This window comes from Elgaria multicarinata, chromosome 20, assembly GCF_023053635.1.
Source record: "Elgaria multicarinata webbii isolate HBS135686 ecotype San Diego chromosome 20, rElgMul1.1.pri, whole genome shotgun sequence".
In the NCBI taxonomy this organism is placed as follows: Eukaryota; Metazoa; Chordata; class Lepidosauria; order Squamata; family Anguidae; genus Elgaria; species Elgaria multicarinata.
This window is the reverse complement of record NC_086190.1, coordinates 16,579,006-16,604,079: the sequence shown is the minus strand read 5'-3', so window position 1 is coordinate 16,604,079 and position 25,074 is coordinate 16,579,006. Positions and strand designations below refer to the sequence as shown.

General features: G+C 54.2%; 1 protein-coding gene across 3 annotated transcripts in view; it reads left to right on the top strand.

Moving 5' to 3' along the window:
• CASZ1 (castor zinc finger 1) overlaps positions 1-25,074 on the top strand; it is a 116,608-nt gene that overhangs the window by 47,423 nt on the left and 44,111 nt on the right. For all 3 annotated transcript variants that reach the window (XM_063145187.1, XM_063145188.1, XM_063145186.1), the window contains exons 2-3: positions 11,972-12,556; positions 23,875-24,727. In XM_063145187.1, the coding sequence (XP_063001257.1) occupies positions 11,972-12,556; positions 23,875-24,727 (1,438 nt within the window). The remainder of the gene's footprint in view (positions 1-11,971; positions 12,557-23,874; positions 24,728-25,074) is intronic.

The following is a 25,074-nucleotide window of genomic DNA, read 5'->3' as shown; positions in this document are numbered from 1 at the left end:
GTCTGGACGCCTCCCTTGAGAGGCCTGGTCACCCGAGGCCTGTACCTCAATCCATGCTCCCCTGTCCCCACTCCCGCAGGGCCTCCCCACTCTCTCCGGCCCCAGGGATCCTCCTGTTCCCTCCCCCTTCGCTGCGCTCGCCGTGCGGCCCAGCCGCTACCGCCGCCTCGGCCCCTTGCCCGAACTGGGTGGGAGGACGAGGCAGCCACGGAGGCTGCTAAGCAGCACGCCTTCCGTGGCCTCTGCAGAACGGCCCTCCAGCGCTGCTCTTTGCAAGGCCATGCCTGTGGTACTCAGAGGGCCCATGAGCAAGGAGGCCGCACCACCACCGTTGCCAGAGCGAGAGGCCGGTGAACGAGCAGGTTGCAGTGGGGGAGTGGGGGAGCAAGTCCGGAGGGGGAGGTCCCTTGTGGGCCTTCGTCAGCTGCCCCACTGTGCCTACCCGTGACGCCTGCCCAGAGCTTCCACGACAAAAGCTCCCTTTCCCCAATTGTGAGTCTTTCTGCGCCTTCTTTATTACTTCTCTGGCGCCTTAGCGGGGTCGCGTTGCACCCGGGGTCGCTCCGAGTGAACCTACAGCAGCCCCTATGCAAGGACAGGTGTTGGGAGCCGCCTTCTCCCTCGCTCTGGGCCTTGCAGCTCCGTTAAGGGTGCCTCTCCGTTTGGGATCGATCATCCTAGGCTCTGGCTGAGGGAGGCCTCCTCTCAGCATCGCTGGCCGTCATGGCAGCAGGACTCCCAGAATCCCCCGCTGCAAACCCATCAGACTCCAGCGGCGACGGGCCACGTGCACTCCATCAAGACGGGTGCTCAGCCCTGGCCGTTTAGCCCAGCGCCCTTTCCGTTCCATGCCCAGGCCATCCGGCCGGCGTTCCAAGTGAACGCGCGGCCTGCGTTTGGGCCGGCTCTGCTCCCAGCGCGGCCTGCCTCTCTCTTCCTCCCTCGGCCAGTTGATATATGGCATAAATTAGGCCTCTGAAGGGGGATACTGCATCCTTAAGAAGAAATATGTCCTCATTTTTCTTAAACACCGTTTGCACTGAGTGAAATGTTTAGAAGGGACGCTGAGGGATAACTTTATTTCTTACCAGGGAGTTCAGAGCCGTTCCGTTAAGCTCATAAAACACTGGGAGTCAGGGAGCTGACAGGCTGCCCGTGCATTAGAAAAACCATTATTCATCCTGGGGGAAGCTCACCCCATGCCAGAGCTCAGTGTTTACCAATGGGGGGGGCTTTGGGGTCCTGGCTACCAAGTGGGGGGGGCTCATTGCCAGCCACCTGTGGGTTGGGTCCAGCCGCCATCTTGTCAACCCGAGTTCGGCTCAGACATAACTTTATTAAGGCGTTTAGCAACGCCTCTTCTGTCCTGCTTCACGCCGGCCGACAGCCGCAAAGCGTTTGGAAGAGAATGGAGGACGGGGCCTCCCAAGAGAGCTTTATTTCTGCTCCTGTTGTGTCAAGGCAGTGAAGGTGGAAACGGAAGAGGACTGCGACAGGGCCTCAGTTGCCCGTTTGCTGCTGGTACCGCCACAGTCCGGTCCCCTCCTTCAGGGCCGGAGCAGAACCGAAAATTTGACCCCCCCCTCAGAATCCCCTGGTCTAAACCATCTTAGCCCAAAATCTATATATGTGGGAGTTGTGGGGGGGGGTAGAGACAAAAAATTGTATTAATGACACCTGGAAGCTAATTGGGTTTCAGGCCAAATGCCTGTGGAATTGGATGGTTAGAGCAAAGGATTCTGGGAGTCAGGCCTCTAAGATTCCCAGAATCCCTCGCTTTTGCCATTGCGTTCCTCAGGCGATCTTTTGGAGGCCTGCCTCCCTGTGGGCCTGAATCTCCCCGGAAAGCGGATTAGACCTTCGGAAGCGTTAGTAAAACGGTCCTCACTCCCCTGCCCCAAACACACCCACACCTCCCATATACTCTCCTTCGAATTCCAAACTTTGTCGGAATACCGGCAAAGGGAACAAGCAGGGGTTTCATCTGTGTTTCATCCGTTGCTCAAACCAAAATGGTGCAGGAGCCTCTAGCGAGCGCCGGGACAAAACCAGCGATGTGGCATTTTCGAGTTATAAGCGAGTTCTGAAAGGGGTTCAACTTGCATGTTGTTTTAGTGCGGGGCGGTGGGAGGGGAGATGCCGTTTATGAACACGTTGGCGGCTCCTCTTCTACCTTTGGGAGCGCAGACGGAGCGTGGGAGACTAGCGAAAGCGAAGACTCGCCCTCAGGTTGCTTCCGGGTGGGAAAATGGCGGCGTTTGAAACCATCATGGCTTGCTCACGCGGAAACCTCTATAGAGCTGCCAAGGAAGGGGGAGTTTGGATGAATTTGTTTGTTTTTCCGTATTTATCACAGCGATATCCTGCCAGGACGCATGCTGGTTCCCCCATTTGTGTTACCCTTCACAACAGCCCTGAGAGGTAGGCCAGGCCCGAGAAAGGGGCCGACTGCCCCAGCGTCATGTAGTGAGCGAAATGGCCAAGTGGGGGTCCGGCACTCTTAGTTGCTACGTCACGCTGGCTGTATTGGTAACTCGGGGTAAGATCAGGGGCGATGAACCTCTTTCAGCCCGGGGGCCGCATTCCATTCCAGGGAAGCTCTCGGGGGGCGCTTTCTAGTGGTGGGTGGGGCCAAAGGCAAGGGCGCGGCTGAAAACACCAGCCTGCTTTATCTCAGAGCTTCTTCCTGCCAGTAACTGAGCTTTAAGAAAGGCATTTCAACTTTTTAGAAGGGGGGGGGGATGACAAAAGCTGGAAAAACACCCAAACAATTAAGGGTGACGGTGCAGGGCCATGGGGTTGTGGGGGGGAGTCTCAGGGCCACCCGGGGAACCTCGAAGGGCTCGGTTGGGAGCCAAATGGGCTGGATATTCTACATCCTTGATGCAGAAGTGCCAGTGTTGGATTTGTTTGGAAGGAAGTTCCCAGGCTCCATCAGAGAGCAAAGGCAGCCTTGAGGTGGCCAGAAAGGTGACACTCTCTCTCTCACACACACACACCCCTGGCTAGCCTCGCACGGGGGCCTCCCCGCCCTCCGCTTTCTTCATAGAGGTGTCTGTTACACGCAGAGATACCTCTAGCCCAGACGCCTCGTCTGGAATCCGGTGCACGCAAGCGCAAGCCCCCTGGTAACACAAGGTGACACAGGCTCCCCCGTGGCTTGCCAGTCCAAGGTTACCAGGCTGCAAGTGTAGGCTGGGAAGGCAGCGCGAGGCGCCTGCCGCGGAAACGTCCGTCTGTCCATCCGCCTCCGCCACCACCCCTCTCTTGCATCCTCCTTTTTCTGATGCCCAAAGATTTAATATTTGTTTGAAATGAGAAACAGTCCTCAAATGAATTTGGAGAGTCAGGGAATTAATGTCAGCTTCCTCAACCCCCTCCCGCCACAGATTCTCGCACGGGCGCACGCTCAGTCCCTGGCTTCTCTCTCTCTCTCTCTCTCTCTCTCTCTCTCTCTTCCCCCCCTCCCCACTTTCAATTTCTGAAGCCTGCTGATTTGAATATTTATAAATATCAGTAAATTATTTATTGTAGCAATCTGCTGTGCCATTTCACCAATCGCCGTTAACGCTTTCGGGTTCTCTCTACCTCTCTCTCTCTCTCTCAGAGAGATCGCAGCTGGGGAGGGGCGGTCATGATGGGGAAGGCCGGGAGTGTGCGCATGGGCGTGCGTTTATGCGCAAACGCGGAGTAGCGTCATGTGGGGATGTGAGCTGCCAGGAGTGTGGAAGGAGCCTTGCGGTGTGCGTTTTCGGTGGATAGTAGTTCTTGCTGAGAAATATTCGGGCGAGCCATGGGGAGAATTATAGGGGGTGTTTCCCCAAAAGAATCCGAGGGCTGTTAGTTACTTACTCTAACACACAAGGGATATTGTTATGGAACCCAACTCCCGCCTAACAAAAATGCAGGATTTTTGCACCCTGATAGGCAGAGTTTGCATTTATGAGCTTGCATTGCGTAATTTTGTTTCTGCGAGTCATGGGGTGTGTTGGGGGGAACCCTTCAAACTCCTAGAAAGTGTCCCCAGCTCTCCTGCCCACTGCCAGCCCCAGGCTTGATTTCCCCAGCACTCCCTCTTCAGGGCACCTTCACTGTCTTAAGGTCTAGCAACTTACTTTTTTTAAAAAAAGAAGAAGAAGAAGAAGAAGAAGAAGAAAGCCGAGTTTCTCACTTGGTTCCATATCCCAGGCTCTGTAGGACTTACAGAACTTGTTCTTTCTGTGTTCTCTCCCGTTTTTAGGATACTGGTAGTCTCCCTCCACGTATGAGATTAAGGGGGCACCCTCTTTCTATCCCACATCCCAGGCATGGTTGTTCTCCCTGCCCCCCCTGCCCCCCCCCACCCTTTTCCTCCCCTGCTTCCCAGCCACGAAGGATCTCCACACTCCCAGGGCTGGGAGACGGTTAGCAGCGCCGCTGTGGAACTCTCTCCAAGGTCACCCGAAAGAGACAGCGTTCCACTAAGCCGAGGTCATCTCTTGAGCTAAAAGCAATAAAATGTTTTATTGATAAACTGGAGCAGTTGTGGGGTGGGGGGTGGATGGAATAATAACGCACGCCGAGTCCAGCCCAACTCTCCTGCACACTACATGCTCCTGCGTGGTCATCATCTTCTCTATTACCACCCTTAGAATTGGCTCTCCACTGCCACACACACCCCATGGCATAAATGTCCAGCCAGACTGACTGAGAAAATTCCAAATCTCACCTGGCAGGATTGGGCATCAGTAGGAACGCGAGATTTATTTATTTATTTATTTGCAGCATTTTAATCCCCGGGTGGCTTTCAAAAGGTTTATAATAAGACAGCCCCCACCGCTGGGCTTAAAAATCTAAAAGGCACGACACGAAAGGAAAAGGGATGGGCAGGGAGGAGGAAAAAGCAAAACTCCGGCACCAGCTCTTAGTTGCAGCTGTTCCTTCCTTGACACAATGTGTGGAGCTAGGTTGGGTGAGATCCTTCTGCAGGCGTCGCTGGGATGTGTTTTGAACCCTAGCGATAGGGCTTCCTCTGTTCTTCCTTTGCCTCTTCCTTCCAGAGCCAAGGGTCTTGAACCCAGGACCTGGTCTTCCTAGCGGACTCCATGCGGGACCACTCTGAGATTAAGTATCTGACATAAACTCTCAGCCCTGCAGCTTTTGTTTGAGGGGTTTAAAGTTCTGGGATGTTTATAAAAAACACAAATTCGGTAGGCCGATGCTTCGATTGTTTCACCTCATTGTACTTCCTGCTCGTCTTCCAGCAAAGAACTGTGCAAGGAACTCTGTTGCGTTGCTCTCCCTCTGGGCTCCTGGGATTTCGCCCCACGCATTGGCCACAGAATATTCCGAGTCGGGTTTTGCCGCCGTGAGGTCTAGCAAACTGTGCACAAACAAGCATAAACGCAGGCTGGGATTCTGAGGATGAGACAGCCCCGGGATCGAATCTCGCACCCCGCATAGGGCGGCTGCAGGACCCACACTGCTGTGATGACAAAACCAGGCTTTCAGCCCCAGCCCTCAAAATCCAACCGAGGTGCTGGGTTGGTCTAAATGGCCTTTGGGTGGCTCCCAGTTTCGGGACCCCTGAGACGTTTGTGGCCAGGGCGGCTTCAGTCGAGAGACATGTGGAGTTTCCAAATCCGGCCGTGTGCGTGTGGAGGCTCTCCCTGCACCCCCACCTCCCGCAGCCGCCGACGGGCCCGCCATTTCCTCCTTCATCCGCCCCAAACAATGTTGTGAATAATTGATCGGATGAAACCTCACCGCTCCTGGAAAGCTGGCACGCCGGCTTCCCTCCTGAGCTCAGCTACTCAGCTGGGCTTAACATTCTTCAATAAGAATTCGAGAAGTCCATCTGTTCGTGTTTTCGTGCAGGCCTCTGAAGTGACAGTCCTCGCTCGCTGTCTCCCTTTCCCCCACCCACCGTGTTTCCCAGAGCTGGGCTGTTCTGCCCGCCTCCCACACCCAGGACGCGCCCCCCTTCCGAGAGTCAGAGCGCCCCCTCCATCACCGCATGGCCAATCGACCCATGTACCCCATTCCAGGCTTCTCTTCCAAATCCAAATCCCTTCCCACTCTGATCCTTTAGGAATACTAGTTGTGTTAGATAGATAGATAAATAAATAAATAAATAAATCCGTGTATACTGGCAGAGATCTGAGATCTTGCGCTAAAATAAGCACGCCGCCGTCTCGCAGCCAGGTAGGCGCCGCCCCGGGGACTGTGGCTGACGGCTGTTTGCGCGCAGCACTTTCGGTACAGAGTCCAACAGGTGAGGGGGGGGGGGCGGAAGCTGGACTCTTGTGACCTGGATAAGTGATTGCGAGTTAAGCCTTGTTTGCACATATTTTGCTTAATTTTGTATGTGTTTGCGTCTGCTTAAATCGGGGGTGTAGAAGCGCTTCCGGCCCGAGGGCCGAATTCCATTCTGTCGAAGCTCTCGGGGGCCGCTCTCGAGGGCCACTTTCTGGTGTTGGGCTGGACTGAAGTGAAAAGGGCGGAGCCAGCATATTGTAGCTTACAGCTTTTGCTGCCAGTTACTGAGCCTTCGGACAAACATTTCAGCCTTTTAGAACGGAGTGGAAAACTGCCAAGAAACCATCAAACAATTAGGGGAGCAGCCATGGGGAACCCCAAAAGGATAAATTGGGACCTAAGGTGGCCCCCGTGGGTGATGTTCTACACCCCTGTACTAAATCCTGAGAAGGAGATAGAAAATATGTGGACCACAAAGCTCTTGCTCCACTTATTAAGCATCCCATTCCCTGCCACCAGACGGCATTTGAGATTTCCCCAAATATTACTCCTGCACTTCCAAGCCCGTTTCCAGCATCTTGAGGACTAGTGGGCTCATTTTTAAAAAATCTCAAAGGAGTTCTCAAGTTGTTCTTAACATAAGCTCGGGTTTACAAGTCTCCTGAGTGTTCTTTCCTCTTTCTTCCCCTGCCCCCTTCCTTCAGCAGGAATGGGGAGGGGAGTGTGTGTCTCCGTCCAGGGCATCTTTGCATCCGCCACGCCGCGCTGCCGTAAACGGTCCGGCGGCATTGTTTTCACAGGAAGCGTTCCGTGTAAATACAGCATGTGGGAGAGTTTGTCCTGAGCACAGATGAAACGGCCTCTGTGACAGGCCCGGGTTATAAATGGCTTCCTTGGATTGATATGAAATCAAAACATTTCTTTTTGGGAGAAGAAAATCATTGGGGATGTTTACATAGGCTGTACTGAACGGATGATCAAGGCCAGTGAAGGGGCGTGCGTGTCTTTTAAGCTGTTTTTGGGGGACAGAGAGGGAGATGATGCTCTGGGTCTCAGCAATGACCTTTTCTTCCCCCACGCCCAACACCCGGCCCCAGTCCTCAATTTCTGCACATGCCGTATTTTAAACCTGCTACAGCACAAACAACAGAACGGGGCAGTAGAGAATCCTTACATGCCAGAAGGAGTTGCACCTCTTCCAACTGAGGCTGGGGCTGCTGGTTTTGTGCATTGAAAATAAGAAAACTCCTCCCCGAACTCCCCACCAATAGAAAACTAGCCTGCTGGTGTTGCAAAGCGCCTCTCAATTTCCCAGGCTAAAAATGGCGGCACCAGCCTCCCTCGCGCCAAATGGGGGGGCCTTGCTGTACAGAAAGCAGGTCTTCGTTCATTGGAGTGGTTTTCACCGTTTCAACTGTTTCGACAATGGGGAAATTTGATCTTGGCAAAGAGGAGAATGTTTGATTAGTTAGTTAGAGAGCTATGGGGAGGAATAGAAATAATAAGAATAATAAGAATGGGACAGAACAATTCATACTGACAAAACAATTCCTTTGCATCCGACCAGACGTAGCAGTCATAGACAAAAAAGGAAAACACACTTACCTCATCGACATAGCAATACTGAATGACAAAAAAAGTTGTTGAAAAGGAAGAGGAAAAGGGAGAAAAATATACACCACTGGCCATGGAAGTCAAAGAACTATGGCAACAGGAAAAGGTCACAATTATTCCATTAGTCACATCAGTCACCGGCATCACATGAAAAAACTACACAGAAAACCTTCAGAGACTGGGCCTACCAAAATACATCCACATCACCATCCAGAAAGCAGTCCTACTTAAAACATGCTCAATTGACAGGAAATTCCTGAATCTGTAAAAGACAGCAAAGCCCATCATGTCCGTCTAGAAACCGCCATGAGCGAGAAAGAGATAATAATAATAATAATAATAATAATAATAATAATAATAATAATAATAATAATATAGAACGAATCCTATGTGCGTAGCTGCGCCTGTGCGTGAACTTTCCCTGTCATCATTGTCCATGTCGTCATCCTCTCGTCTCCCTGTGTTCTCTGATTATAGATGGTAAGCCCCTTGGGGCAACGACCCTTCTTTTTAAAAAAGAAAAGAAATTCTGCTGTGCAAGGTGCCATGCACTTGGATGGCGTTTTATTGTTAGTCTTAACTTGTGCAAGCAAGAGAAGAAGAAGAGAAAATCCCCATAGCATTTGGAACTGCAAAATATCAAGTAGGGCCTGCCTGAACCCAGCGCACTGCTGTGTTGTTGGGGCACGAGGTCCAGAGGATGGAATTTGGAGGAACTACAGGCCTTGGAGGACCTTCGACATGCTCAGCCGCAAGTGTTCCTTCGTCCTTCTCTCCCCCGCCCCCCCGGCCCGGCCCAGCCAACACTCCTTCCTTTGGGTAAATATTTATAGAATCCTTTTTCTGCCATCTGCACGTGTGCTGGGCTGCTCCCCTCGGGAACGGCCAACCCCGAGGAAGTGGTGGGAAGGGTGGAAAGGGACGCCGCCACCGTGGCGGACGGAGGGAGCGGCCCGAGAGAGCGGTCCGTTCGTGCCAAGACAGGAGGGCGCTTCCTTCGGGGGGCTCTGATAGAATCCGACAACCCCTCGCCTCCAGCTGCTTCTGGCCGGCTAAGGAAGGCCTGCCCAACCGAGGAGACCCCCACCGGACCTGTGTGCGCGCGTCTCTCTCTCTCTCTCTCCCCGTGCTGAATCATCAACGACCTGTCGGGTTGCCTTTGAGGGTGCTGTCCAAACCAGTTTATGTCTCCAAGCTTCCCCCCTTCTCCCGAGCATATGGGCGCATGGCCGTGCCACCAGAATGTTAAACTGTGCTCCCCGCCGCCGTTGCCCAACACTGTTTTGGTTGATCCGGCCGGCCAGGCTTCTTGTGGTACTCCGTTCCGCCACCTTCACCTTGTCTGACCCGCCGGCTTAGGTATAGCTGAGGGCAGGTCACTGCCCTGATTTCTAGATCAGCCAGGGCCGGAGAAGCGAGGTGATGAAACTGTGACCTGGATTCCCCCTCCCCGAGCCGAAGTTACGCAAGCAGGTGTGAGAGTGTCTGTGTGAGTCCATCCATAGAGCCGGGATGGACCCGGGCGGGTGCAGGGTGCGTCGCTCTGGGAGAACAGGGGTGGGTGTGGAAATAACACAGGTGTTTGGCTGTTATCTAGCGATCGTGTGTTTGTAGGCGGGAGCAACAAAGCGAAAATGGATGCTTTGGTGTGTGGTGTGTGTGTGTGTTGACATGGATTGTGGGCTTCCCACTTTGGGCCGGATCCGCAAACAGTTTGGTCTCGCTTCCTGCCCTTTGAAAATCCAGGTCGGCTGCCTTTTCGCTTCGGCCCCGGCCAGCGTTCTTCTCCTGGGGCCCTTCAAAACGGTGTGGCAAAGGCTCTGTGGATTGCCGGCCGGGCTGTCTTCGACTCCCTGCACGAGAAAGGACCCCTGGGACCTTTGGCAACAGCAAACAAACTAGAAAGGGGCGTTCTCCCAGGGATGCCCCCAAGCAACAAAAGGGTGTGTGGAATCTTCTTCGAGACCCATACGCAGCCGTGCCTACCCGGGCCGAGTAACGTACATGATTTACAAGCCTGTACGAATCGACGAGGCCGTTGCGATTCGAGCCCGGGAGGGCTTGGAACGTGTCTCTCTCTCCGTTTGGCCTGGGCTGCCGGGGGAGGGGGGGCAGCGGTTCCTCGCCGCGCTCGTTTGCTGGCCAGCATGTGGCTGATCGGATTCTCCCCCCGCTACTCTCGACGAGAGAGCGTGCCCAGAGCTGTCAGCCAGTAACGCTAAGCAGCGCGCGTTTTGGCTGCCGGACGGCGAGTCTAAAGTTTCAGGCTGTTTTGCATTTGGGCTGTCATGTTCAAGGATTAGGCGATGTCACGATTGCTCCTGGGTACGCCGCCGGGGGTCTGACGTTCCTGTATCCGGGAGACCCAAACCATGAGATCAGCTGGGCCTGGAGTGTGTGTGTGTGTGTGTGTGTGTGTGTGCAAGACCAGAAACCTTTTTCCTGAGTAGCGGAGATGACAAGAGAATGTCTCAATCTTTGGGGGCAACTTCCATGCATCTTCCTCCTGCCTTTCCACGGCTGACGTGAATAAAGCCGTGTTTTAAAATCCCCTTTTCTCTGCGCTGCCTCGGAATATCTCTCCTGCTTTTCCAATGGTGTTATTGCTGCTTTTTCTCTCTTAAGTGACATTTTATTGTGCTTGTTTTTTATTATGCATGTCGCCCCGAGAGCATCTGCTCTCGGGGCGACTCGTAAATGGACGCAATAAGTAAATGCACGAAAAGGAGCGGAACAGCGGTGCAATCGGCCAGTCGTGCCCGTATGCAGCAGAAGCAGCAAATAGGATGATGAAGGAGCTGCCTCGGCTCACACAGCCTTCAGTTCTTTTAAGGAAAAGGCACCAATAAAAAGATGTTATGCTTTTAAGCCCCTCTTAGAGACCAAGCACATGTTAACCAGAAGGGAGTTCTGGAACTGTGGGGGCCACGTCTAAGAGGGCCCTGCCTCTGGTACCCCCCCCCCCAAACCTAATTGATTTTACTAGCAGGCACACCAAAGCTCAGGACAGGGAACCTCTTTCAGTCCGAAGGCCGGATTCAATGATGGGGAAGCTCTGGGGGGTGCATTCCGGTGGTGGGCAGGCCCAAAGAAAAAGGGGCGGGGTCAAAACACCATCAGCACATTGTAGTTTAGAGCTCTTTCTGCCAGTATCTACAAACCCTTAAGAGAGGCATTTCAACCTTTTAGAATTGGGGGGGCACGACGACTGTGCAAAAACCAGGAAGCCACCGAATGATTGGCGGCTGAGGGAAAGGGGTGGGGCCAAAGAAAGAGGGCAGGGCCTTCCTGGGGAATCTCAGAGTGTCTGCACACTAACTGTAGCTAATAGCTACCCATAGACTTGGCCTCCATGACTTAGTCTCATCCCGTGTTTTGAGATGATGATGATGATGATAATAATAATATTAATAATTTTATTTGTTACCTGCCTCTCCCTTTGGATCGAGCTCTCTGGAACTGAACACCGTGCCTAGGACTAGCCAGAGCGGTTCCCAGTTAAACCAGGGATATGGATTTTATTTATTTATTTAAAATATTTCTATCCCGCCCTCTGTCACTAAGATCTCAGGGCAGCGAACAGATAAAAACATACAGTATAAAACAATAAATATACGCAGTTAATGGGGTTGTGGGGTTTCCTTGCTGAACCCCGACACTCTGACCGGCCGAACACCCACTCAGCCCACTCCAGGAAGCACTCCGTGAGGAGGCTCACCTCGCTTTTCATAGCAGGCTGCAAAGGGCTTACAGTGCAGCTTGTGCCGTGCAGCACGGTAGAGTGTTGAACGCCGTCTGCAGAGACCTGAGTTCAAATCCCCGGTCAGCCGTAACGCTCTCTGGCTGACCCTGAGCGGGTCAGACTCTCTCGGCCCAACACTACCGCACAGGGGTGTCGTGTGGGGATAATGTAGCCTGCCCTGAGCTCATTGCCGGAGGGGCAGGAAACAAATGAAGGCCGTCCCAGCGACACAATGCGCGCGGATCTCCTCGTGTGAATCGGCCCCAGGATGAAAAGGGTTGGGTTCAAAGCTGTCCAGCGCAGAGTTTTTGCGAGTTGTCCAGGAGGATTCCTGCTAATGTCCACTTTCTCCTTCTCTCCTTTGTCTGCTCCCTCCAGCTGAAAGAACTCTATGCACTGACGCCACCTCAGGAAACCCCAAGATGGCTGCCAAGCGCAAAGGTGGCCTGAAGCTCAACGCGATTTGTGCTAAGCTCAGCCGCCAGGTTGTCGTCGACCGCAAGGGACCTGAGCAGGGACCCGCCGACAAGGCGCCCCTGAGGCAGGACGGCCTCGGCGGCGCCCCCGCCAAGCACGCCGCCCGGCTTGGAGCGAAGGAGCCGGGGGCCGGGTTTTCCGAGGGGGGCGGCTGCGTGCAGAAGTTCGAGGAGGACAAGCGGAGGGAGGTGATTGAAAAGTGGGTCAACGGGGAGTACAGCGAAGACGCCCTGCTGGGGCGCATCGAGAGCAAGGAGGCCAAGGCCCCCGCCGGCACGGAGCTGCCCCCCGAGGGCGTGTACATGGTGCAGCCCAAGGGCTGCAGCGACGAAGAGGACAACGGGGACGCCGCCGAGCCGCCGAGGGGCTCCCAAGATGGCAGCTTCCTGGACGACCGGGATCCGGACGGGCCTCCTCCGAAGGACGAAAGCTTCCGGACCGCTGGCAGCGAGGCTGGTTCCAAGCTAAGTGCCGGTGCTACCTCAGGTAAGGCCGCCCGGGGGTGCCGCCTCCGTTTTATTGGTTCTAAGAGGGGCCCTTCTTAGAGTGACTCCGGGCCTGACCTCCATGGCCCGTTCAAGACGAAGCAGGCAGCTGATTTTCACCGTTTTGTTTACCTCACTGTAAGTGTGTGTGGGGGGGGCAATCTGGATCAGGACCACCACACGCAGGTAGAGGTGGTTTGGATCTTCCCAGCCAGCTGCTTGCCCACCTCCTCTAAAAAAATTTTACCACGACCCCCTTTCATTGCAGGGCCTGAAAGAAAAACCTCCATTGGGACCAATGGAGGTTTGGGTTTGTTTAGACCTTTGTGGGTGGTGGGGAGTTTGGGATGAGCAGGAAATAGCTGGGGGGGATCTGGATTGGGACCACCACTTACAGGAAGGGGAGATTTAAACTTTCCCACCCAGTCACTCCCCCCCCCCAAAACTCAGCCACGCCACAAGGATTTCAAAAAGAAAAACTTCCATTGGTGCCAATGGAGATCCCCCCCCCTTTTTTTGAGTTCCTGTGATGAGGGGGGTGGGATTTGGGGGGCGGAGGGGAAAGTGGCTGCGTGGGGAAGTTTAAACTAGGAATGCAGCCTTCATCAGTCACTGTGTCTGGGAAGAAAAGATTCTGCAGGTGTAATTCTGTGGGTATCATCGCCCTTGGGATTTGGTGGTTCGTTGCGGGATGGGATTGGGCACGCTTACATGACTACATCACACCTCAAGCTCCCCTCGCTTTGCATCTGCTCTCGGTGCACAGAATTCTGCAGTCTGCATTTGCATAGATTGGATTCGGGCCGAATTTGATGGCTTTTCTAGTCCCTTTTAGCAGCAGAGGATGATCTCTGTACCTTGTAGGGCACCGGTCCGACTCCGGGATCCCATAGCGCAGGCTGGACCGCGCTCCGTGTAAACCAAAAACTCAACCCAGACATATTTAAAACAGGATTTATTTTATTATTATTATTTTTTAAAAAAATGCGACTAAAACATTACTGTGCCATTAAAAACAATCAATGATACCTTGAGCATATATAATAAATGAGGGCAATCACTATATATTATTTAGGAGATGAAAATGGCGACAGATAGATAGATAAATAAATATCGTGTGACGTTATTTAAAACACTGATTGCAGCTGCTGGATTTGGTGGAATAGGGACCGCTGCACACTGAAAACGAGCAGAGAAGACCGAGCAAAAATACTTGAAACGGAGAGTACCTGTCACGGCAGCTGAATGCCCCAGAAAGGAGAAATGTCCTTTCTTCCTTTCTCTCTCTCTCTCCTATTTTATTGTCCATGTGTCCGCCGCCCGTTCATTTATCAGGGTGCCTAGAATGTTGTTGCTACACACGTTAGGAACAGTGTGCACGCACACCTGTTAACGCACAGTTCACACTTTTCGTAACGTGGGCAATTGGCAAATTTGCTAACTCCGGTGTGCTCGCCCCATGGACACAGCAGCCAGAGGAAAGTCTGTCTGTCTGTCTGTCTGCCTGCCTTTCTCTCTCTCCCTCTCTCTCTCTCTCTCTCTCTGGCCCTCAGCCGCTTGGGCTTGCTCTTGAAGGAGCCAGAGTCACGGTGCGCCCGTCAGGGCCGTGCGAGGAGGCACGTGGGAGACCGCTTCTTTCGCTGCCTTCCGCCGTGGAGGAATTTGGCTGCCACCGGCTACGTGGTCATATAGCAGCAGCTGCTCCTACTATGACACCTCAATCCGCCACTGCTCTGGCTCAGGTCGGCGTCCAAGCTGGATTGGACCTGCCAAAGCAAACTCATTAGAACAAATGAGCGTTCGCTCCCCTTTCTTTCTCTCCTTCCCTCTCTCTTCTTTCATCCTTTCTTTCTTTCTTTCTTTCTCACATCCCATCTTGGGAGCTGTTCCGAAGAAACGTTTCCTTCCCTTCCTTTTCTTTCACTGTCGTTTTCTTTATCACTTGGGGGGGGGATCTTTTATTTCCTCTCTTCGCCTGCGTCCGTTCCCTCCCCCCCCCCCGGTCCCCCAACTTCCTTGACTTGTGTGCACGTGTATTTTTTTCTTTTAAAGAGCAAGAATTTCTTGCCTTAAAATAAAGGCAGGGCGTTTGGGGGGGGGATGGGGAACAGTGTAGAAACGTTTCCACACCAAGGCCTCTGGTGCGGAAACGGCGTGCACCCGTTCCAGAAAGCGGGCATAATGTCCCCATTATTCAAATTGTGGTTCCTCTTCCATCTCTGATCTCGGGGCCCAGGGCTTTTACAATCTAGATAAGACGAAAACGCTGTAGGAACCCAGTTTAGCAAGGGAAGGGTGTGGGTGTGGGTGTAAAGGTAACTCCGCTGGTAACATGACTGCAGAAAGGGAGCAATTCAGATGAGCCCTACGCAGAACCAGAGGGAGCAAGAAAAGGGATAAAGAGTACAGATTCAGACTCCCTATTTTCAGTATCATCCAGAAAGTCCATGGAACGACACGGGAAATACCGATTGCTGACCCCCACGGAGGCGTGGGGCTTTTGCGGGGGACGTTCCTTTGCCATTTGGGCTTCCGACAGCCACCCAGGGCCGAAGTGGCGATTCTCGCCACATCTCCAGAGTGGGGGCGAGCCTTCAGCAGCAACATTTTCAGAGCGCACAACTGTTCTGGGAAGCATCCAGTCCACGGCGTGGGAGTGCGGAAGGGGAGTCCGAGGTTAAATTTGGGGCGCCGGCCCACCATGTGGCCAGAAGATGAGAGGGGCGGTTGAGAAGGAGCCCCTGAACAGCATTACAAAATAAGTAGGCTTTTTTAAAAAAAGGCCACTTCGATTGCACCGGATTGATTCCCTATAGGCCTATTCCACCCCCATCACCCTTTCCCAAAGGAGAACGGCATTTTCAAATGAAGTCTTCACTCCCATTCAGATTTAATAACTTTGCTCGACATTTTGCCCTTTTCCCCACATCTCCGGCTAGCGCCCCCCCCCCCCCCGGATCTCTCCGATCCATCAAAATTTCTCCCTTTTGTGCGCACGGGTCCGAGATTCCCTTCCTTCCCCCCCCCCACCGCCGCCCCCCGCACACGCCCCCCTCCCCCCATTAATAACGCAGCCGAAACTCATCTCGGTTCATCTGTCCCTTCCCTCTTCTCCAGCCTCCGTGAGTTCAGTGGCAACGCACATAATTATGCATATAAGATATAAACAGAGCTGTTTAATTATCCTTCGCCACATCAGTGACAGAGTAATTAACAAACATTGCAAGATCAATGAGGAAAAGTGTGACCTTCAGTTTCTTTTGATAGGAAAAGCCCTTGTCTGTCGCTGGCACAAGGTGATTGAGCTTGGACGTCGTCCCGAAGTTTTCTTTTAATTTCCCACCCGCCCCACTCCGGATTCCTTGGGTGCAATTTTCTGTTTGCACCCCACCTACCCCCGGGCAGTTATGGGGAACGGGAAACAGCCCATGGGATGCAAAGCGGACTTGGACAGAACCATATGGCGGGGTTGTTTCCTGCAATGTGCCGCCTCTCCAGATGGACTGAGGCCCCTCCTCAAATTCTGGGCCCGCTGTGGGTGTGCGAGATAAAGGAGGGAATTCCACAGAGGGGCCTCCCACCCACAGTGATCAGCCACGAGAGCTTAAAATCCAATCCTCCATCTTCAGGGGCTGGGGACGAAAAGCAGGAGATGGCATTTGCCACATTATGTCAGGGGCAGCGGGCTGGACTCCCTCTAGGCCAGCCTTCCTCAACCTGGGGCGCTCCAGATGTGTTGGACTACAACTCCCGGAATGCCCCAGCCAGCGGCTGGGGCATTCTGGGAGGTGCAGTCCAACACATCTGGAGCGCTCCAGGTTGAGGAAGGCTGCTCTAGGCCTAATCTAGCAACGCCCATCTTGTGAATTCAGGGTATTGTAGACAGGGCTGTGCAGTGCAGCTTGCCTGGCGTTTGGTACACGGATTGCTTTTCCAGTCTGTATGTGGGTTGGTTCCGCTTCTACCTGCCCAGAGAAGGTGGAACACAGTTCCCAAAGGGTCTCCCACACAGCCATCCGACTGGACCGGACCTGTTCTTCTTCAGCATCCATTCTCTGGAGACGTACACCGTCTCTTGCCCACTCTTCAACAGCGGGCCCACGAGCCGCATGGGGCCCGCCTAGCCTTTGAAGCCACCCCCCCCCCCAGGCGTCTTCTTCCGCTTCGCCTCTTCTCTTTGTCACCCCTGCTGGTCACGGCGGCGGCTGGCTCCCCCAGCTGCCATGCCCGCTGATGGCTCTGCACCTTTATTCGACTGCCTGTCCTCACAGCCCTGCGTTGAGCACTTGCAACGAGGGGTGCACAACCTCTTTCACTTCGAGGGCCGGCTTCCATTCGGGGGCCACATTCCGGTGGTGGGCGGGGCCAAAAATGCCAGCCTCTTTCAGCCGAAAGCTCTTCCTGTCAATCACTCAGCCTTAGGTGAGACTTGTCAACCTTTCAGAATGGGTTGGGGGGAATGCACAAAAACCAGGGAACGACCCAGAGGAAGGGGATGGGGGCGGCGCCGTGTGGGGCAGGTGTTTGCAGGCCATCTTTAGGGTCCGAAAGGCCTCCTAGGTCATCCCTGCATCTCTTTGAGACACGCTGTAATACTGTAAGGTGATGATGACTCTTTAATAGGTTTCTATGCCACTGACCGTATTTGCAAATCTGTATTTATGTAAAACCTTTCTTGGCCGCCTTTCAGGGCAGAAGCCCTCACAAGGCGGCTCACAGCAACAAAATACATAACAAAAAAATAAAATTTCAAAAGCGATAAAAACGTCATCACAAAATAGCAATTAGAAACCATCAAACTGACAATAAAGCCAGCAAGAACAATAGCAGCAAGGACAGGACTCATCGTGGGAAGGGCTGCGGTTAAATGAAATGTTTTTAAGGCCTTCTGAAAAACCTGCAGAGCTTTGTTGGAAGTTTGGGGCCACTGCAGAGAAGGCCCTGTCCCATGTAGGTGCGCTAGTTCAACATGCCCGATACCCATAAGGCCAGCGGAGAGTGGGACGACCTTCAAGCTTGCCATCCAAAGCAGAGGTGGGCCTCCAAATGTTTTGGACGCCACCTCCCAGGGTTCCTGACCAATGGCCGTGCTGGCACAGGGCTTATGTGGGCCGATGTCCAAAAGATCTGGAGATCCACCTTCCGCCCACCTCTGATCTCAGGGACAGGCCAAGGGCTAGCAGGGAGAGGTTAGGCCTAGAACTGCCCCTGGGAACGGTTGTCTCAGGGCCGAACAGGACGGGGCATTGACATGGGACCCTGATGCAGGTCTGTCTGGAGCCCCGTGTGGGCAGAAGAGGACCTCTGGAGATTTTGAGGGGTTCCAATGACTGACATGCGGCCATCTTTTTGATCTTCCGTTATTGCTGCTACGAGCCACTTTTTGAGGTCCGCTTTGTGGGAAAGCAACATGCAGCTATTAAATCAGATAGATTATGGCAACTTGGTTGTTGGCCGTGAAGCTCTTGGCTTTCAAGGCTCCCTGGTACAGAAACAGCAGGACAGAAAGGAAGGGTTGACCGTCCTTCTCATGGCTGAGATACCGGTTTCCTCTTTGGTCCCTTCTTTCAGACAGTGGAGATGCTCAGACCATCTCCCTTCTCTCTCGTTCCCCTCTCACCTGCCCTATAGTTTCTTGAGGTCTCTTCCGTCCCGTGGGCACACAGCGGCTTGCTCCATGTCCGTTCGGGCTCTCCGTCTCCCTCCTTTCTGGACCTTCTCCCCGTCCGGTTTTTACAGCGCCTTTTTCCTGCTGCGTGGTTTGTTTCGGTTGCCTTCCTTGGGGCCGGTGACGTTTTCTTGCTTTTCTTTTGACTCTGCGAACCACTTTTGTAAGGGTTGCCCTATCATAGAATCATAGAATAGCAGAGTTGAAAGGGGCCTACAAGGCCGTCGAGTCCAACCCCCTGATCAGTGCAGGAATCCACCCTAAACTGTCCCTGACAGATGTTTGTCCAGCTGCCTCTTGAAGGCCTCGAGTGTGGGAGAGGCCATGGCCTCCCTAGGTAACTGATTCCATTATCATACTGCTCTAACAGTCAGGAAGTTTTTCCTGATGTCCAGCTGGAATCTGGCTTCCTTTAACTTGAGCCCGTTATTCCGTGTCCTGCACTCTGGGAGGATCGAGAAGAGATCCTGGCCCTCCTCTGTGTGACAACCTTATAAGTATTTGAAGAGGTTGTCACACAGAGGAGGGCCAGGAGAAAAGCCCTGTAGAGCAGTCGTTTAATTCACGGCAAAGGAAGCTCGGTCGCGCCGTGGCCTTTCCGGAGGCGGCATAAAGCACTTCCTTGACGTCTGGATCTGATGGGCAAGGAAGGGCCCTTCACCCTCGTTCATTTCAGTGGCCCGTGGCGCCTTCCGGGTCCCCGGTTGCAACAAAACCAGACGCCCACGAAGTGTCTTTGCTTGCGGAGAGCTTCTTGTGATTCTGAGAGCCCTTCCGGGTCTTGAATCGCTACCGTTCCGAGCAAACGATGCCCCCAAATGCCAGCCTTATCGAACGACTCTCCTCCCGACGTGGGCCAGACCCCACCCCCCACCCCCGGGCTCTCGCCTCCTTTTCCCATTCAGATTAGAAAACCAAGCCCTGTTTGGGACACCCTCCTCCGCGTCCCCTCGAATCCAGGCCTCCTGCTCCGTTGGGGCTATTTTGCTTTCCCTTCCATATATAGTGCGTAGCCGCGGGCTATTTTTAGCCCCCTTTGGCTTGCGTGTGGTTTCTTTTTCTTTCTTTTTCTTTCTTTTCTTTCCTCCCGTTTGCTCACTCCAGATCTTTTGTGACACGAGAGCCCCTCGAAGCCAGGCGCACCAATCGCCGCTCCTTGGCAATGCCCAGAAATGGACAGGTGGCAGATTCGGAGGGAGGGTGGCAGCGGGGGAGCCCATTCCGATCCTCCCCACAGGAGCAGGGGCCAGGGGAAGTGAGGAAGGCAACGCGGCAGGAGGTTTCGCCCACCCCCGTGACAGCGAAGCCCCTCGGCGCGGGTTCTCCGCCTTCCCTAACCTTTGCATGGCCCAGCTTGGCCGCTGCGGTAGAATTTGCCCGCACAACAATCCCTGGAGTACAGAGGGAGGGGTCAGGCCTCCCCTCTCCCCCGCCCTCCTCTAAGGGAGCTCTTAAAACCAGCAAGCGCTTCGCTTCCCTTTCAGATCTCCTCTCCCTGATCTTCGCGTGGCTCTCTCCAGGCACGGACGGGGTTTCACCAGGCGGAGACCTGGAAGTCGGGGTGGGTGGGGGGGCGAACGAAGGAGTTGTTTTTCAGACCCGAGGAAAGATGAAACCCAGAAGTGGGGAAGAAGGTGGGGGGGGTTTGAGCGAAACTGGGGAAGCGTTCGAGCCGGGAGAGACAGAATTGCACGGGATTTGTCCCTTTTGTTGGGTCTCTAGCGGGACGCTGGGGGGAAAGCAGAGAAAGAAGCCGAAAGCGTTGAGGCGGGAGGAAAACCTTTTACGTCGGGGCTTGTGCGGATGCAGGACGCAAGGCTCGTGGCAGACCAGGGCAGCTGGGGAGGAAGTGGCACAGGGGGATCTCGCCCCCCACCCCCACCGTGACCCCCCACCCCCCAAGGGGCACAGTAGACCAGCAAAGCTAGTGTGCCTGAATAAGTTTGTGGACCTGGTTTAAGTCAAAGGAGGCAGGAGGTTGTCAATCTTCCCCCTGCCATCTCTTTGCTTCCGCCATTCTCCCCACTTTATTTATTTATTTATTACATTTCTATACCGCCCAATAGCCGAAGCTCTCTGGGCGGTTCACAAAAATTAAAACCATGAAAAGCATAAAAACAACCGGCAATTTAAAAAAAAACATGAATACAAAATACAATCGAAAAAGCACAACCAGGATTAAAACCCCACAGCAAAAAGTTGAGATAGGTTAAAGTATAGAATTAACACAGCAAAGTTTAAATTTAAGTTAAATTAAGTGTTAAAACGCTGAGAAAATAAAAAGGTCTTCAGCTGGCGACGGAAGGAGTACACTGTAGGTGCCAAGCGAACCTCCTTAGGGAGTTCATTCCACAGCCGGGGTGCCACAGCAGGGAAGGCCCTGCTCCTGGTAGCCACCTGCCTCACTTCCTTTGGCAGGGGCTCATGGAGAAGGGCCCCTGTGGATGATCTTAAGGTCCGGGCAGGCACATATGAGAGGAGGCGTTCCTTCAAATAACCTGGCCCCAAGCCGTTTAGGGCTTTGAATGTTCGTTCAAACAACCCACCTGCTGAAAGATCCGCTTTGCCTGGCCTCTTACTCCACTCCCCTTTGATTCCACACACACCCCACCATGTTCTGCTCAACACAGGCCACGTTGGCCACATGGAGAGATTTTAGATTTGTTCAGTGCCCAGGAACTTCTCCTGAGTCAGACCCTGGCCCATCATTGCCCCACGGGGTCCTCCCATGAAGCTGATGGGCGGGAGATTCAAGGCAGTTCAAAGGAAGGCCTTCGTCGTGTAGCGCACGATTGAAGCTCTGGAATTCGCTTCCACAAGATGGAGGGGCGGCCACCAACTTGGATGGCTTCAAAGGGGGACTGGACACATTCCTGGAGGAGAAGGCTTCCAATGGCTACTAGCCCTGATGGCTCTGTGCTACCTTCAGTATCAGAGCCTGTGTGCGCCAGTTGCTGGGGAACATGGGCGGGAGGGTGCCGTTGCACTCATAGCCTGCTTTGTGGGTCCCTGGGCGACAGCTGGTCGGCCACTGTGGGAACACAGTGCTGGACTTGATGGACCCCTGGTCTGATCCAGCATCAGGGCTCTTCTGATGTTCTTCTGACTGGCAGCAATGGCTTTGTGGAGATTCAGGCACAGGGCATCTCCCTGGAATTGAACCTGGGTGCTTGCAAAACAGGCACTCCCCCCCCCCCCCCCGGATCCTGCCCGTTCCCTAGGAAGGTGCCTGCTTTGGGCACTGTGGGAGTGTTAAAGCAGTGTGACTAATTTCAGGGTCTCCCATAGCTTCTTTGTTTTATTTATATCCCACTTTTCTCTCTAAGGAGCCCAAAGCGGCATACCTAATCCCACTCCTTTTCATTTTATGCTCACAACAAGCCAGTGTGGTAGGTTAGGCCGCCGTCCCTGCCCCCCCCCAGCCCAACACTCTAACCACTACACCACACCACACCGGCCCTATACCTGCCCCCTATTCCCATTGCCTTGGGAGAAACAGAAGCTTTTTGCCACGGGTTAAGACGCAAATGGCTGGAAGGGGGGGTGGCGAGGGAGGCTTGAAGGACTCCTGCGCACACAGTAAATCTTCGCCCTGTGGGGAGGAGGTGCGGGGCGGGGGAGAGCCGTGGGCGGCCCAGGAGGGGAACGCCGTGTCAGCCTGAAGCCTGAACGAGGCCATGCCGGCACCTCAGGACGATCTTTATCGCCTCCTTTGCACTGATACGAAGCGACCTCCACGCCGTCCTTCCGAGTGACCAGCAAAACGGTCTCCTCGAGGGGGCCGTTTCTGGCTCAGAAGGCAGGATAAAAATTGCCACCTGCTTTTTATCACCCTCCTCCTCCTCTCTTCTTCTTCTTCTTCTTCTTCTTCTTCTTCTTCTTCTTCTTCTTCTTCTCCTTCTCCTTCTTCTTTTTCTGCTCCTCCTCCTCCTCCTCCTCTCTTCTTCTTCTCCTCCTCCTCCTCCCCTCTTCTTCTTCTTCTTCTTCTTTTTCTTCTGCTCCTGCTCCTCCTCCTCCTCCTCTCTTCTTCTTCTTCTTCTCCTCCTCCTCCTCCTCCTCTCTTCTTCTTCTTCTCCTCCTCCTCCTCTCTTCTTCTTCTTCTTCTTCTTCTGCTCCTCCTCCTCTCTTCTTCTTCTTCTTCTCCTCCTCCTCCTCCTCCTCCTCTCTTCTTCTTCTTCTTCATCTTCTCCTCCTCCTCCTCCTCCTCCACCTCCTCCTCCTTCTTTGTCATCTTCTTCGTCTTCTCCTCCTCCTCCTCCTTTTTAAAGTAACATAAAATAAACTGCCAGGCAGAGGTGCTCTCTCCGCAGCCTCCCACCCTACGAAATGACAGCTCATCCTGACTCCAAAGCACACACACACACACCCGTTCTCCCCCTCCTCCTTCTGTAAGACTGCAAAGAGCCCAGGCCCATTTTTTATTAGCAGGGGCACTGATGTCATCCTCTGCCGCTTCCTCTGACTTCCCTCTGAGCTTCACTGCAACAATCCAAGTAGCGGGGAGGGGCAATGACTTTCCCTAGGAACAAGTATTTGGGGGGCACCTGGTCGTCCCTCCGCCCCCTTTCCCTCTCTCACGCTGTTCCTGTCACTCCCCCCGTTTTGCTAAGAAGTGAAGAAGAGCCCCGGTGGATCACACCAAAGGCGTCCCCCCCCTCCCCAAGGTGGGCCACGAGACGCCTCTACGGAAAAGCCACCATGACGGCCAACAGCTGGCCTCCGGTAGCAAACCCCCCCTGAGCCTGGCCTCCCTTCGGTCGTCATCGCTCACAGCGGCTGGTCGACCTGCCCTCCAGAGCCGTGTCCAATCCCCTCGGGAAGCCATCTCACCCGGCCAGCGGCCGTGGCCACCCCTGAGGCATAAGCGAACGGAGTGTTGACTGAAGATGTGCGCTGCGTTCTGCCTGGCCGGAATCCGCTGGCAATTAATTCAGGCAGAGATCAGCTATTGCAGGAGAGGGAGGAAAACGTTTCCCTGCCTGCTTTCTCTGCATCTTTGATCGTCTGTGGCCCTCCGGATGTTTCAGACTTCAGCTCCCATCAACCCCAGCCAGCACGGTGGATGGTCAGGAATGCTAGGTGTTGCAGTCCAAACCATCCGGAGGTGAGAAGCGGTGTCCCTTTCTGTCACGTCTTTCTGGCTGCCTGTCCCGTGCCCCCACAATCGCTTCTTTCCGTCCTCCAGCGGCCGTCTCCTCGCTGCCACCCTCACGCGCGCATGTGCTCACGAGGGGAGCTGGTGGCGCCTTTGGCATATCGGCTGCGGCCTCACTTCCAGTAAAATGACTTTCCCTTCATATTAGGCCAAGGCGAGAGTGCCGAGACATTTATGAAACTTTGTTTAATGTACTGAAAAGCCATCGGCTAGAACATTTAGGAAATTGATTTTCCTGGCATTGATGAACTCTTTTTATTTTACCCCGGTATTAATTACTTTTTTTCCTTTTTTTTTTTTTTTTGAAAAACAAATTAATTTAAGAGTCGTAAAACTGAACAAGTGAGCCAAACGTCGGTAGATCATGTCCCGTTCCTCCGCACCCCCCACCCCCACCCCGGCACAGCCGCCAGTACGGAAAAGAAAGGGGCAGCCCACCCTCTGAAGTGACCCATTCTGCTCTCTCTCTCTCTCTCTCTCTCTCTCTTTACTCCAGGGGAGGCCTCGTCGCTGCGGGACTACGCTGCTACCACCATGACCGAGTTCCTGGGCATGTTTGGTTACGACGACCAAAACATGCGGGACGAGCTGGCCCGCAAGATTAGCTTTGACAAGCTGAACGCCGCTACCTCAGACGTCGCCCCGGCTGCCACCGCCGCGTCCTCCCTTGCCGCTGACGACGCCGTCAGCAAGAGGGCCCGCTTTTCCAAGTACGAGGAGTACATCCGCAAGCTGAAAGCCGGGGAGCAGGTCCCGTGGCCCCTCCACCCGGCCAAGACGGAGGAGCTGGCCGCCAAGCTCAGCAAGGAAGCCCCCGTGGCCCTGGCACAGCCCATCCGGCTGCCGGCCCCCGACGCCCCGCTGCTGCCCGAGACGAAGGCCACCATTTTGCCTCTGCCCTCCGCCGGCAGTTCCCAGATGCAAGGGCTGATGTCGCGGGCCTCCAAGTACGACTTCTTCATCCAGAAGCTGAAGACGGGCGAGAGCCTGCGACCCCAGAACGGCAACAGCTACAAGAAGGCCTCCAAGTACGACCTGGAGAACGTCAAGTACCTGCATCTCTTCAAGCCGGGCGAAGGCAGCCCGGACATGGGAGGGGCCATCGCCTTCAAGACCGGCAAGGTGGGGCGCCCCTCCAAGTACGACGTCCGGAACGTCCCGCAGAAGCTCGCTCCCGTCAAGGCGCCGGTGCCCAGCCTGGCCCCCGCCCCCCTCACCAGCCCCCCTAGCAGTGCTCCAGCGGCCGTCCCCGAGCAGCCGGCCCCTTTGTCCTTCAACACCCCCGAGTACCTGAAGTCCACCTTCTCCAAGACGGACTCCATCACAACAGGAACGGTTTCCACTGTTAAGTAAGTCCGTCTCCGTCAGTCGCCTCTCTCCCTTGGGGGGCGGGTTGGAAAAAGCAGAGCAGGGCGCGGTGAGCTCCGCCCTCCCCCTCCTCTGCCCCCCTGCTGGTGGGCAGGGATTGGGCCCGTCTTTCAGACAATCTAGAAGTTGGGTGCGTTTCTTGGCCATATTCCTGGAGTCTCCCGCTCTTTGTGGCCCCCGGGCTCCCTGCCTCGCCCGATTTTTATTTAATTTCTTAAGACTTTGATCAATTTTTTTTAAAAAAAAATCTTTTTAACTGGGAGGCTGGCATGCTGCCTTCCTGCACCGCCTTTATTTGGGTCCACAAGAGTGGTTTTGTGCAGCCCCC